The sequence below is a fragment of the Triticum dicoccoides genome, chromosome 2A (assembly GCF_002162155.2).
Source record: "Triticum dicoccoides isolate Atlit2015 ecotype Zavitan chromosome 2A, WEW_v2.0, whole genome shotgun sequence".
NCBI classification, from domain to species: Eukaryota; Viridiplantae; Streptophyta; class Magnoliopsida; order Poales; family Poaceae; genus Triticum; species Triticum dicoccoides.
In genome coordinates, this window is record NC_041382.1 from 514,196,144 (window position 1) to 514,211,096 (window position 14,953).

Consider the following 14,953-nt stretch of genomic DNA (forward strand, 5'->3'; position numbering starts at 1 on the left):
CTCCCATCCCCCTCGCTGCCGCCGAGGGCCGCTCCCGGGCAGGGCCGACGGCGGCGGGGCCTCTCCATGGCGCGACTCCCCATCCCATGGCCATGGCGCGTGGCTCGGTCTCCGGCGGCGCTTGGTGGCGTGGTTCCGCGATTCGCGGCGGCGGCGGCCTGGCGCGGTGGCTGCGGGGGTGGTTTGAGCCCCGTACGATGGTGCTGCCTGCGGCGGTGATGGCCGCTGGTTTCGAATCCGCCCCGATCCTCTTCTTTGGATCTGGATCTGGCCGGCCCGTTCTCGGTCGTGGCTGCCGGCAGGCGTGGTGACGCCGGACCTCCATGACTGCCAGGCACGGTGGTGGTGCTGGCGGTTGCATTGGGAGCTTGGTGTGGTGGTGGCCGACGACGGAGCACAACGGGCGGCATGGAGTCTTGGCGGGGTCTGCAGCGGTGTGGTGTGGTGTGACGGCTTGGTGGCGACAGCGCGTGCTGGAGATGGCGGTGCGAACCACCGTCCAGATTGGTGGCGGAGCAGCGATGGCTCGGCTAGGATGGAGTTCCTGGCGAGCAGCGAGCGTCCGGGCCCCTCTGGGCTTGTGTGGTGAGCGACGGTGCTCTCTCGGTGGTGCCGGCGTGGGAGTTGTCTGCGGCTTGGTGTTGGATCGCCGCAAGGCTGTCACTTGGAGCGGATGATAGCCTTCGGTGGCGGTCCTGGCCCTTGCTGGAGAAGTTGGGTGGCTGCGAATCCTTGGCCAGGTTGTAGGTGTTTGGTGGGCGGTGTTTTTCATGCTGTGCTGTCTGTCGGTGGCTCTCGGCTATGCAGCTACGACGGCGAGGCGCTGCGGTGGCGGCGGTGCGAAGCATCTTGGATGGTGCTGCCCAATTCCTTCGAGGTGGTGAAATGTGTGATGTTGGGATGAAAATCTTGCACGGCTCTTGCTGGGCCGGCGGCGGTGGCGCCCGTGGGTGTCATTTCCCTCCTTGGAGGCGTTGCCGAGTGTATTCGACATTTCCCTCGCTCGTTTGGAGTTGGTTGTTGGCTCCGGGCAAAAGCCTTGATTCGGTCGGATCGGCATGATGGCGGCGTACTTGACCTCGTTTCTCTGTTGAGAGCATCGTGTTTGGAGACATGGCCTGGTTACTTGTTGCTCTCCTCCGATGTTCGCTGTGGCCCAATTTTGATTATCGGCGGCGCTATGCACGGCCATCGTCGGTGTGTCCAAGACAGTGTTTTCCTCGGATCGGATCAAGTGCCATTTACTTGCCACTTCCTCTTCGGCATTCAGGGTGGCTGGTGCGTTGGCAAGTGAAGTTCTGTGGGAGCAGTTGGTCCTCGGAGGTGCCGACATGGGTTGAGACGCGGTGTTGTTATCTGTTGGGCAAGCGCTTGTGCTTTGTAGTGTTGTGTGGTTGTTGATGGCCTGGATGTGGTAGTTGTGCTACACTCGTTGTTCGCAGCGAGTGATAGTCATCTTGTACTTATCATTCTGCCTTCTATAAAAGTATGATACGCTTAGGTGTACTCTTGAAAAAAACAACTTCTCGTGCGGGTCTGGTTGGACTGTATGCGGTAACAAACACGCCCCTAGCGACGAACTGGCCGCCCGCTTCTCCCGGCTCCGTCCCCCCAGCCGACTCACCCCGCTTCCCAAGGAAAGGAAAGAAGGCATAGCCATGGCCATGGCGGCGTTGCGTGAGGCCTCCCGCGTCTGGCCTTCACCTCCACACGGACCCCCGCCGGCGGCGCCACGCGCCCGCTGCTCCTCACGCACTCTCGCGGCATCACACACAAGCTCTTCATCGGAGGTTAAAGTCTTCACCCCTCCACTCCCGTTTCCTGACGCGCACCGCACATCCCCCCTTACATCACATCCCCGGCCAGTCTCACTTCAAACCGCTGTTCTCTCTCGGCTCTCACGCGTGCAGCGGTTACAAGAAGCGTGTGAATGCGCTCGTGGCTCCGTGGACGCATGCATAGCAAGTGTTCGACGAAATGCTCGTTCGTGTAGGCAGCAGTTTCATGCCTTGTTCGACAAATTGCAATACTGCCATTTACCAGTGCATCTGCTTGTGTTTTACTTGTGGTGATCTTTCATAGATGCTTTGCCATACGTGGCTGCTCATTTTGTTTTGCTAGCTTAAGTGACAACTAATGCTCTCGGGAATAAGTTTAGGAGATGTAACCCATCTTTTAGCAGAGATTTTGTTGATCAGATCAGCATGGGTAACCAGATGTTATATATCTTCCGGTTTTTGTTCCGAAAATGTCTGCCTTCAACATGCCAACAGTGAGTAGGACCTGCTATGTAGGGGCTTACGCTCTTGGATTTTATAACCAAAAGCATGGAATACCTCTCGCTCCATTATAAATGCCACATGAGTGATCAGGTTACTTAGGTAAATTTAATTAAAAGGGTTTACCATCTTTTCAAAAAAGGGTAAATTTAACTAAAAGAGCCGAAGTAATTCAAACTAGCATTTGTTATACATTACTAAGGTCAACTTCACTATTATAACTTCAATTTTTTCCTATCATTATGTCTAGATTTTATTAGTACAACATATAAGCTTTTGTTAGTTGCTGCTGATCTACAATGAACGATCATGGGTTAACACTTAACATACTAATTTCAGTTCATTTCATGTTCTTCTTGCAAGTACTCTGGGTTTTGGCACTAATATATTTCTCAGTTGATTGATATAAAAGATATTTTTGTCTCACTCCATCCAAGCTGAAATTATTACTGGATCGAAGAACCTACATATTTGAGAATCGTTGGGCTCTGTTCAGTTGGATACAGTTGTTACATGCAATTTAGGAACGAACTGTCTCTCTGACACAGTCTTAGTTTTTAATCGTATTACAGGCTTGTCACAATTTGCAACGGAAGACAGCCTAGCAGAAGCTTTCACGCGCTATGGCCAAGTATTAGAAGGTTTATCCTTGTCACTTGCCAGAACAAACTTCCGCTGCTAGTTGTTTTGCTTGTTGTTGCGATCTAAGTTGCAACTTGTTATTATTCGAGCTCAGCAACCATTGTCACGGATAAGATGACCAGCCGATCAAAAGGATTCGGCTTTGTGAAATTTGCCTCCGAGGAAGAGGCCAGTAAAGCACGGGAAGAGATGAACGGCAAGGCAAGTTTTTCTTTTCTTCTCTTCTTTTGAAGAACTAGCAGGAACCGTGCGTTTATCACTATAGTGCTGTTGCTAGTTCAATATATCAGTAATCTGTATTTTTTGCCGCTCCATTTGAAAAAAAAGAAGAGCTGAGCAATGCAAGCTTGCAACAGGTACTTAATGGGCGAGTTATATATGTCGACATTGCAAAGGCTAAACAGGACCGTGCCGCAGACGTAGTTCCAATAGCAAGAGGCCCTCCTAAGCCAGTCGGCAACACCTGAAAAAAATGCGTGTTGTGCTGATGCTTGTAGCTTCAAAAATAATATAAATAAAGTAGATTGCGATGCTCTTAGAGAAAAGCCGATGTGTAATTATGCTGAATTTTATGTTTTGCAAGAACATAATTTTTTAATGTAATCGACGCGTAATATTGTGCTGAATTTTATGTTTTGCAAGAACAACACATCCAAGGGCATATCAGATGATGTTCCTGTTCTTTAAACCTCGTGGACATCGACAGGTTGCTGATGCAATCCTGTGCTAGAACAATGTTTTCCCCGTGGCTGCCCTGGAGCCAATGCTTTGCTGTTCCTACTTAGCAGGAGTACTTCAAAGAAACTTCATTAATTGCTGTAGGTGGGGGAACAGTAGATTTTGATCGTACTTGCGTACTGTGGCTGCCAATGCACTCAGTGGTAGATACTTTTCCCCCCATACCTAAGGAGGGAGAACTGTGTCATTTGAATGTCACACATTGCATGGCAGATTTTTCTGTCTCTCCACTTCTCTGTCATTTTCACCTAAATTTATTAGGAGGAAAAGTTTGTCACTCGAATGGATGTAACACTCTAGCTGCCAGGGAGAAGATGTAAATACACGTTAGTTCTTGTTCTTTTTTTTTGCGGGATACGTTAGTTCTTGCTTGATGCCGTCTTATTTGGAGCGCAGAAATGCCATATAGGAATCTTACACGAAACAATTCATTTCACGCATGATGCTTACTGTGCACCTACATCATCATGCATGAATGAACTCATTGCTGGATCCGCCCGTCGGTGGCAAAAAGAACTTGTTACCGGAGCACGACGGTGGCAAAGAAGGCCATCACGGCGACGGCGCTGGCGGCGGAGCAGCACAGGTCAACGAGCACCTCTCTTCGCGCCTTGCTCCCCTTCTTGCTCTTGACGAACACCTCGTACCTCGCCTTGGCCTCCTCCCGCTCTCTCTCGCCTCCCCTTCTCGGCCCCTCCATTGCCGAGGCCAGAAGCCGGAGGGCGCCCTCGCCGCTCACCGCCGCGCCGTCGGCGTTCTCCACGGCGAGGCTGACCTCGCTGACGTGCCCGGCCTCCTCGGAGCAGGCCACGGTGGTCTCGAAGTTGCACCCGCCCAGCACCACCGCGAACCACACCAGCGTCTCGCCGGTGTACCAGTGCCGGCCCAGGGCCACCGCCCGCCTGCTCGACACGTTCACCGCCCGGCCGCGGGCGGGGTCGACGACCACCCAGCTCAGCTCGAGCTCCGCCGGAGAGAACGCCGCCGCCACCGGCGCCGGCTTCTTGCAGTCCACGGCGTCGACGCGGAACGGCGAGCTGAGGAACCACGGCGACGACGCGGGCGTCTCCGCCACGCGGGACAGCACGGGCGCGCCCCTGCAGTACACGTCCACCGCGGAGACGAGCCTCGCGGGGAGGCCGCCGGCGCCGGGCTCCCCGGCGTCCGGGCAAGGGAAAGGGGACGCGTCGGCGAAGAGGCGGCGCGGCGGCACCGCTGAGAGGAGCCAGTGCTGGGCCGCGAGGGACGGCCACTCGGCGAGGCAGAGCGCGCGCCACGTGTCCGGGTCCGCGGCGAGCGCGCGGAGCCCCGCCGTGGCGCAGCTCGCGGCGGCCAGCGAGCGCCCGTCCAGGCGGCGCAGCGCGCAGGCCAGCACGTCCGCGTGCAGGTCCTCGATCGTGGCCACCATGTCGTTTCGTTCGGTCCCTGAAGATCGGCGATGGAAGCTTTGAGTGTCTCGCTTGGCTGTGCGTGGCGGGCTATATAGATGGCGAGGATGCGCGCCCCGGTTTCCGGGGAAACGACGGCCCGACCAGTATAACTTCGCGATGTACAGTACAGTGGTGTGGCAGGGCGCGGTGGCAGGCGCGCAGGCTGCACGCGTCGGCGCTTGTACGGCTCAGGCCGTGCCGGCTGCACGCGTGGCACTTGGTCAATGGGGGTCCCGTAACTGAACGCGCAGCCTGCCATTCCTCTTTCACCCCCGAAGGATCGAAACTACTACGTAGACGATGGATGAGTGCACGACACTGGTCCAGTTGGGCTGCGAGATCCATTGTGCAGTGGTCTGTATGCCTGCAGATACTATTCATTCAGAGACCCTGAGTATTTTTTTGATGAGACAATATCAGGTGGAAACCACATATTCAGTGAAAGCATGAAAACTTGAGCATAGGCTGTTGGATCTTGTATCTATGGACTAGATTCAGCCATAACTGCTACATGCAGTTTTGCAGAAAAACGCCAGTTGCCAGCATTCTATTTTACACATAACCCCCTATTGATTCCAAGTATTACAACAAGTCTGCACATGTCCCCACGTACACCTGTGCTTCTCCATATATGATCCCCATATCAGAGCTAGCTTAATTCGATATTTGATATCCTAATAGCGTTTAGATTAGAATCATAATATAATATTGAAGTCTGCCCAGTTCCTTGCAAATCCAAGTAGAACAAACAACAGCCAAAACCATTGCCCAGATCATTTTCGTCAACCATAATCAAAACCATTGCCCAGCTCCAGAACACACCTGCACTTCGCACAGCACATTCCAACAATTGAAATCATTGTTTAAATAATAAACTTAAAGCAATCAGGTCAGTTGCACACAGTGTCATTATGCAGCATCAATCTTATTCAGTCACTTAAGATAATGCTTTACTACAGTACAAAGTTACAAAATAGAGCATCACTAACTGATGGCAAATCTGCAGCTTTATACATGGATCAGTCATAAAGCACATAGCTAGCTAATAACTTGCATAAGTCTAGCGCCAATAGCTAATGGCTCCAGTACACTAGATAAGAACATCACAATGCCATAGTATATTAGTCCTAATAATTTGCTGAAGCCAGTAGTGCCACCATGCAACCTGGAACAAAAAAGTTCAATTGGTCAGGGCACTAGGAAAAATAGCAAGAAATTATACCTAATTTTTTGAAACGAATTTCGAAACAAATCTACAAATATAGATACATCAATGTGTTGTATTTATTAGCAAGCAAAATTTTAGAAGTATTCTCTAAACTAAGTCCAAATAAATGTACCGTAATCATGTTAGAAAGAACATTCAAATGTTAGGAATACCTAATCTCAGCTCACTTCCCCAATCAATTGCAATATAAATTAAAACTGATAGCTAACATCATTCATACAATTTTCCTATGCTCAAACAGTTTCAACTCCTTTCTTATATCCCAGCATATCACACAAAAGTCTATAAGAAGTAATGATTTCCTTCATTTAATAACTATACACTAATAAATATGCCTAGAACAACCATCATGTTCTACAGTATTGTCAACTTAGCATGATAGGACATACCTGTTGCTGCATTAATATAACAACTACATACCAGATGAATTAGACTTTACCAACTTCCTCAAGACGAAAATCTAAACTGAACTTGCTGGATCTTGGTTTGCGTGTACATTGATCTTGTGTGCCCAGTTTTTCAGTGTATAATTAGTTCTTTGATCATGGACTATGCATGCTGGAAATATGTGTTTTTTGCATTACATAAACTGAGAGTTCAAGTGTTCTACATTCCAGTTGGTGACAGATTTTTGTGATAAATGACTGTGTACGTGGTTGCTTTATGGCTATATCTAGTGTAAAAAGTTTTCTAGATATGCTTATTTTCAGATCTACAGAGAGGCTACTGAAACTGCTTCAGTTGAGGAAAAAGGCTTTGTAGATCCTGTTCAGAAGGCTAATCTTGAAAGAGACAACCAGAATCCACGACCTTGTCCTCTATATTTCCTTGGCAAATCTAGCCCAACTAGAAGAGAATATGGCACATCATAGAAGATGAACAATGTGATAGAAATCCTCATACCTTCGGACCTGGATCCAGTACCAATTCGATGGGGAGCGCTCAGAGGAGGATTGGCCCAGTGCGCCATACGTCGGAGAGAGAGAAGCCAGCTGCCGCAACGGAATTAGCCGCGCCGGTCGGTCGCCGGCCCTGCGGGAACGAGGTCGTCGTGGTGGGTTGGCGCAGTGGGCCACCGGCCGGAGAGGAGAGAAGGCAGCCGCTGGAGAGGAATTAGTCGCGCCGGTCGCCGGTCGCCGGCCGTGCGCGGAACGAGGGCGTCTTGTTGGTCGAAGCCACCATCTCCAGATCTCCTAACCCTAGTTGTTGATGGAAGAAAATTGAATCGGGATAGCTCCATGGATTAAGGCACGGGATGGCTCAGCTTCCGTTAGGATAATGTACCACCGTACATTAAGATTACGGGGTTGTTTTTGCAGTTTGTACATCTTATCATCTCACACCATACACTTCCTATCCAACGGCACATGATGAAGTTTCCGTGCTTCCACTGAATATGTGGTTTCCACCAGATATGTACTCTTTTTTGATAAATCCGGCCCTTTTGCACGATTTGAGGCATGCCCGGCCCTTGGGCAAAACTAATTCGAAATCTGGCCCCTGGGTCAGCGCCATATAGCATGGAGCCGAAGTTGTATATGTCGGCGCCACACTACACGGAGCCGACATGTACAAGATCGACGCCGTGCTACATGGAGCCGACTTCAGATGGACCCATAAAAACCCTAAGGGTCAGATTTGCTCGGCTCCACATAGTATGGCGTCAAACTTATACATCTCGGCGCCATGTAGTGTGGCGTTGACATGTACAACTTCAACGCCGTGCTATGTGGCGTTGATCCCGGGGCCAGATTCTAAATTAGTTTTGTCTAAGGGCCAGATGTGCCTCAAGTCGCTCAAAAGGGTCAAATTTGTTAAAAAATACAGACCCTGAAGAAGCAGAGACCTGCAAATGAGTCTCGGGATGTGGCTGCTCTGCTGCATCACGGGTCTGTTTAGCCGGCCCAACATTTTCCTCCCCGCGATGCACGATGGTGAGCGACGGCCGGTCGTGATAAGGATGGAAGGGTGGACTCCATCGTCGTTCATGTAAACGCAAGGGACGTGCTCTCGCGTCGCGTGGCGTACCATTCATGAGCGTATCTTTCATCTCATGAACATTACGACCGTGCGTGCTCGGATGATATTAGGTACTAGTGGCCGTCGGAGTTTCTTGAGCTAGTCCCGGTGTATGGGAAGGCTTTAATTCCGCAGACAGTGTGCTGGGGACTTGATTGCGTCAAAGCACATCCATCGTTCTTCTTGAGGAAAGGAGAGGCCATATGTCTATGCATCTTCTTCCTCGGGCGATCGATCGGCATCTGGGCCGCTGGCCAAGGGGCAGTTGGAGGAGATTAATGTCTTATCATATGAGGTCCTACTGGAGTACTGTACATAGGAGGCTCAAAAACCACGCGTATTTTCTCTCTTCTTTTCCAGACCACTGAAACAACGTGCCTTTTCTTCTTGAGATGTTCAGTCAGCTCGGAGATTTCATGTCAAAATGGGAGCGTTGACACGGGAATTTATGATTCCGTGTCTAAGCCACATGATAAGCTTAGAGTAACTCTAGCAGACCCCGCAAAACGCCGGCCCGCAAAACGCGTTTACAGTTCGCGCAAAACAGTTTTTGCGAGCCGGCGCGGGCTGGCACAGATGCAGACTTTCTCAAACGGATCCGTAAAAAAATATATTCGTGAAATATGCTTTTTTACAGGTCGGCTATGCGGGTTCTGCTTTTTGCGCCGCTGCATCCTCGTATATCATCAGCCCGCAAATCTCAAATCCAACATAATACAACAATCGAAAACAAACTGAATTATTCAAATCAAACATAAAACAATAATCATCCGCATCACAAATAATTATTCAAATCACCGTAGCAAACTTAAAATAATGCAATACAAAACTTGTCATGAATACAAATACAAATGAATACAAAAATTAGTCACTGTCCAGCCCTTTGCCAATGGTGCTCAATGAGATCTTTCTGTAGCTGAAAGTGTGTGTCTGCATTTTCAATCTCCTTGTATGTCTGAAGAAAAGTTCTAATGCGGTTTGGGTCTCTAACTGGTTTGACACAGTTACCCACATTGTCGTAAAAGAATTCTAAGTTCATTCCTCTCTCATCTTCAAGAATCATATTGTGCAGGATAACACAGCAAGTCATGATGTTCTTCAGGGTTTTCTTATCCCAAAAACGAGCAGGACCACGGACAATGGCAAACCTAGATTGCAAAACACCGAATGTTCTTTTAATGTCTTTTCGGGCTGCCTCTTGCACCCTTGCAAATTCACATTGTTTTTTTAGTTTTGGGTTCTTTGATGCTCTTGACAAATATGCACCAAGGAGGATATATACCATCTGCAAGATAGTACCCCTTTGTGTATTCATGCTCATTGATAGTGTAGTTGCAAGCAGGAGCATCACCACTAGCAAGCCTAGCAAACAAATGAGAGCGTTGCAACATATTGATATCATTGAGTGTGCCGGGCATACCAAAAAAGCAATGCCAAATCCATAAATCTCCGGATGCTACAACCTCTAGCACAATTGTTGCATCACGAGACTTGCCACAATACATTCCTTGCCAAGCCTTGGGGCAATTTTTCCAATTCCAATGCATACAATCAATGCTACCTAGCATCCCAGGCCAACCTCTCCTCTCTTTAGCTGCCATCAATTTCTTTGTGTCATCTTCATTTGGTGCCCGAAGATACTCGGGACCAAAGACACGGACGATCACTTTCGCAAATCTACGCACAGACTCAATTGTGCTATCTTCACCAATGCGAAGATACCCATCGGCATAATCAGCCGGAACGCCATATGCAATCACCCGCATAGCTGCGGAGATTTTTTGATATGCATTAAATCCCTTTAAGCCCGCGGCATTCCTTCTTTGAGTGAAATACCGGCAATTTGCCTCGCAAGCTTCAACAATTTTCACAAAAAGGGATCAGCGCATTCGGTACCTTCTGCGGAAGAGGTGTGCAGGATATGTAGGATTCTCCGAAAAATAATCTTGCATCAACATCTCGTTTCCAAGATGGCGATTCCGCAGAATGCACAGACGCCCGACAGCAGATCCTCGCCTCCTCTTCCGGTACTCGTCTTCATGCTCCTTCACGGCAAGCGCCATGACCAATGTTTGCTGCCTAAAGGTCGCAAGCATGGTCTCCACATCCGAGTCGTCCGAATCGGACGAATCAGATAGCAAGAACTTCTCGCACGGGGTCAACTCCATCTACACGCACATCGGCGCGTCAATCTACTACACAGCTCGCAAAAATCACAAAAAAGGGACTAACCAGTGGGGAGTTTGATGCGGTCGGCGGCGACGAGGGTGGTGCGCTCGGCGGTGGTCGATTCCAGCGGCGGCGGGCGACTAGGGGGCAGCTCTTCTCGCCGGATCCGGAGGGGCGGTGCAGCGGCTCGGCGCGGGAGGGTGTGGGGCGGCCCCGCGGAGCGATTCTGCTCGCAGATATGGCCGGAATCGCCGGCGGCGGGCGGGCGGAAACAAGGGCGGGCGGCGGCGGGAGGAGGGGGAAAAGAGCGCGGGCTGAAATGTCCCTCCCGCGAACTGCTTCTCTGTGATGCAGGGCACCGCAGCCGCGAGGGGGATACCCGCGTTTTCCCGGGTTGGGGTCGTGAATTTGCCGCGCCCCCTAAAATTTTTTGCGGGCCGAGACGGGATGCGGGGTCTGGTCGGGTAGGCTTTTCAGCCCGTACCCGCATTTTGGCGGTTATTTTGCGGGTCGGGGGCGGATGCGGGGTCTGCTAGAGTTGCTCTTAACATGATCTTTGCTCCTCAATTTTCAACTTTCAGATTGACTGAGAGCCAATGACCAGAGATAAATAAATTAAGACACGAATTTGCTCTTCCTAAAGAATCTATCTATTTCCCTAACCAAATGCAGGTCGTTCTCGCAATAGGATCAGATTTGACATAAGATTGACTGAGCAAATAATTAAGACCCGAGTGGCTTTTATTATGGGTCCCTGTGACATCATTATCTAGGTATTGCAGTCCTAATCTCTTTATGGCAAGCATGGCTGGCCATCATGGCATGTGAACCTTGCTGCATCAAACTTGATGTCGCTGGTTCTTCCAGAATCACTCAATAGAGAGTGGGTTGCACAGACTTGGTATGTTTGTAACAGCTAGAATGATCATGCACGAGAACTCATCTTACAAGTTTGGTTTTCATCCACGCGACAACAATTTCAGTACTAGTTTGGTGCAATCTTCTGTGATACCTTCTTTTTTCTTTTATGTTTTGGTTAATCCCGATGTAATTGTATTATGTACTGTACCTAGCTCTCAGTACGATGTAACGTCAGATTGAGTAACAAGTTAGTATTAGCATCTTCATCCTTGCCCTCCAAAGCTAGAATCCGTCCGCAGCTCGTTGCTTGCCTCCTCCGCTCCTCCCCATCACTTACTGATGTCGCAGAGGGTCAGCTTGTAGATGAGCAGCCCCTCAAATCTGTGAGAGCTTCACCTTGCAACCTTCCCAATAAATAAAGGAAACATGCATAACATGTTAACTCAAAATGTTGCTTGTTCCAAAGAGCCCAGCATATTACAGCTAAACCCACAATCTAAATGTTACTCCTCTACAGTCTGCAGGTACTTTAGACCACTCACATGGAATATTGGGTAGATTAAGCATTCATGTTAATGTCTGCCCAAATAACATTTCTTAGGGAATGTTTAGAAACAATCGGCTGATTACGGCCTTGTCTTCTCGCGATCACATCCATACGTTTCTTTTTTTTTCCTCGGGCACCCTCTCATCCCTCCTCTTCCCTCTTGTATCTCTCTGCCGCCCATCACTAGCTCTCATAGCTCACGACCGAGCTGTCACCGCTGCTGTAAGGGAGTAAGCACCGGACGCAACAAGAAAGGGGGTGGCAGTGTTGCAAGCACAACAACATCCATGTTGCAAATTGGCATCGCCATTGCAAGCGGCTTCCTGGGGCGACACCTAGCTGCAACCTAGGCTCCGATGCCACACCCATGTCCACTGTTCATCTCGCTTTGCTACAGGTGAGACTACAAGGACGTTGATGGCACACCGGCAGCGATGCTACGTTGCAACGTATGGCCAGCTGTAGACATGCTGCCACGACTTGATGGCGATGCTGCATTGCAACATGTGGTCTGTTGCTCGAGGACTTCGATTATCTCCTTTTCCACTATAAGGAAGTTTTCAACATTCTCAATGTACTCATCGTGTTCGACAAGTAACTTCAAGAGAATACTAAAACAAGCAAGAGCCTCACCCGAAGAGTCTTGATAAAGGTCAACGAGGCATCCTCATCATCATTCACACGACCTTCACATTCATCCTCCAGATCGTCGTTACATGAAGCATACAAAGTACTAGAAGATTTGAGACTGAAATGGGGTGGGTTAGATGAGGACTTTGCTAGTACCTCTTTAGCCATGAGGCACCGATAAGTGATGGGCTTGTTCTCATTGGGGCCGTCGAAGAGGCCGGCGGTAGAGGGGGAGGAAGTGGATTTCACAATAACGGCAGGACCTGTACTCCTCATGAACAACTGTCTTGTCGTCCTTGCTCTTGGTGAACTTCTTCTTGAGAACGAGCTTCTCGATCTTGTCTTCTCTTCATTCATAGGGGCAACCCACAACATAGTGTTGTGGGCTATCACAATTGCAACACTTCTTACAAAGGACTTGCCTTTGAGATTCTTCCATTCGTTTGCATGGTGCACAAATATTTCTCGATCAAGAGAGTTAAGTCTTCCTAGAAGTCAATAATCGGGCAAGTAGTGCCATCGTAATCTTCTTTAGGACCTTCTTCTTCTTCTCTTGGTGCATGCACAAGCACCTTCTAGGCCATCAAAGCGAGATTTGAGCTCTTGGTCCTGCGAGCAATTGCAATGGCTTGGTTTAACTTAACCTTCAACGGATAATGGGTGGTGAAGGTTGCCACTACTTCATTGGGAGAAATGGTTTCAAAGTCCGGTCGTTGATGAATGAACATGAGCATACTATTATCGATCAAAACCATGGCCCCAAGAAACTTGTCAATGAAAAAAAATGATCAACCACTCAAGTACACCCAAAGTTCCTCAAATCGAAAACAGGAGTCTTCAACCTTTAATATATCTCTTTCGTGGTCTCACCATCACTCTTCGCAATCAAATTGGCCTCTTACTCTAGCAAATCCAACCTAGATCTTTGAATATGAACTTCACCTTGGAACATGTCATGAAGGCAATCCCAAATCTCCTTTGAGGTCTCGAGGAGAGCATTGGAGTCTTGATACTCACCAGTCACGGATGAAGTGTTGAGTGCGGTGACATTAAGTTGGTCATCCGAATTCCCTTGGAGTAAGACTTGCTGGGTTCTTAGGCTTGCAACCATTTATGGTCACCCACCAAAATTGCATTGAGGCACCGCGAATGTGAAACTCCATACCGACTTTCCACTTAGCAAAGTCTTTAGTATTCAAAGGAGGCAATGAACCATGAGAATTAATATGTGGACAAGGGATGGGTTGAGGTGCATAGGAATGCTTTGCGATATTGTTGAAGGAAATATGCCCTAGAGGCAATAATAAAGTTGTTATTTATATTTCCTTATATCATGATAAATGTTTATTATTCATGCTATAATTGTATTAACCGGAAACTTAGTACATGTGTGAATACATAGACAAACAGAGTGTCACTAGTATGCCTCTACTTGACTAGCTCGTTGATCAAAGATTGTTAAGTTTCCTAGCCATAGACAAAGAGCTGTCATTTGATAAACATGATCACATCATTAGAGAATGATGTGATTGACTTGACACATCCGTTAGCTTAGCACGATGATCGTTTAGTTTATTGTTACTGCTTTCTCCATAACTTATACATGTTCCTATGACTATGAGATCATGCAATTCTCGAATACCGGAGGAACACTTAGTGTGCTATCAAACGTCACAACGTAATGACTATAAAGATGCTCTACAGGTGTCTCCGATGGTGTTTGTTGAGTTGGCATAGATCGAGATTAGGATTTGTCACTCTGAGTATCGAAGAGGTATCTCTGGGCCCTCTCGGTATGTACATCAGTATAAGCCTTGCAAGCAATGTAACTAGTGGGTTAGTTACGGAATGTAGCATTATGGAACGAGTAAAGAGACTTGACAGTAACAAGATTGAACTAGGTATGATGATACCGACGATTGAATCTTGGGCAAGTAACATACCGATGACAAAGGGAACAATGTATGTTGTTATGCGGTTTGACCGATAAAGATCTCCGTAGAATATATAGGAACCAATATGAGCATCCAGGTTCCGCTATTGTTTATTGACCGGAGATGAGTCTCGCTCATGTCTACATAGTTCTCGAACCTGTAGGGTCCGCACGCTTAAAGTTCGGTGACGATCGGTATTAGGAGTTTATGTGTTTTGATGTACCGAAGGTAGTTTGGAGTCCCGGATATGATCACGGACACGATGAGGAGTCTAGAAATGGTCGAGACATAAAGATTGATATATTGAATAACTATGTTTGGACATCGGAATGGTTCTGGGTAAGTTTGGGCATTTACCGGAGTACCGGGAGGTTACCGGGACCCCTTGGGGAGTGTATGGGCCTTATTGGGCTTTAGTGGGAGAGAGGAGGAGGCGGCCTAGGAGGGGGCGCGCCCCCCAAGCCCAATCTAAATTG

The 14,953-nt window shown here is 48.5% G+C and overlaps 1 protein-coding gene, 1 long non-coding RNA gene and 1 pseudogene across 2 annotated transcripts; 1 reads left to right on the plus strand and 2 right to left on the minus strand.

The window, feature by feature from the left end:
- Positions 1–1,564: 1,564 nt before the first annotated feature.
- LOC119355108 lies at positions 1,565–3,547 on the plus strand (annotated as a pseudogene).
- A 145-nt stretch (positions 3,548–3,692) lies between these two features.
- Positions 3,693–5,495, minus strand: LOC119355107 (probable F-box protein At2g36090). The gene has a single exon (XM_037621893.1). It carries the CDS (start codon positions 5,065–5,067, stop codon positions 4,180–4,182), a length of 888 nt encoding a protein of 295 aa, XP_037477790.1. The 5' UTR covers positions 5,068–5,495; the 3' UTR covers positions 3,693–4,179.
- A 444-nt stretch (positions 5,496–5,939) lies between these two features.
- LOC119359505 lies at positions 5,940–7,542 on the minus strand. Its single transcript, XR_005172574.1, has 2 exons — positions 7,221–7,542; positions 5,940–6,254 (listed from the first exon to the last, which is right to left on the minus strand). It is a non-coding gene; the product is annotated as an uncharacterized LOC119359505 (long non-coding RNA).
- Between the last annotated feature and the right edge of the window lie 7,411 nt (positions 7,543–14,953).

Bases quoted from the DNA above. Each gene is read 5' to 3' on its own strand.
- LOC119355107 (XM_037621893.1), bottom strand. From the start codon at position 5,067: ATGGTGGCCACGATCGAGGACCTGCACGCGGACGTGCTGGCCTGCGCG.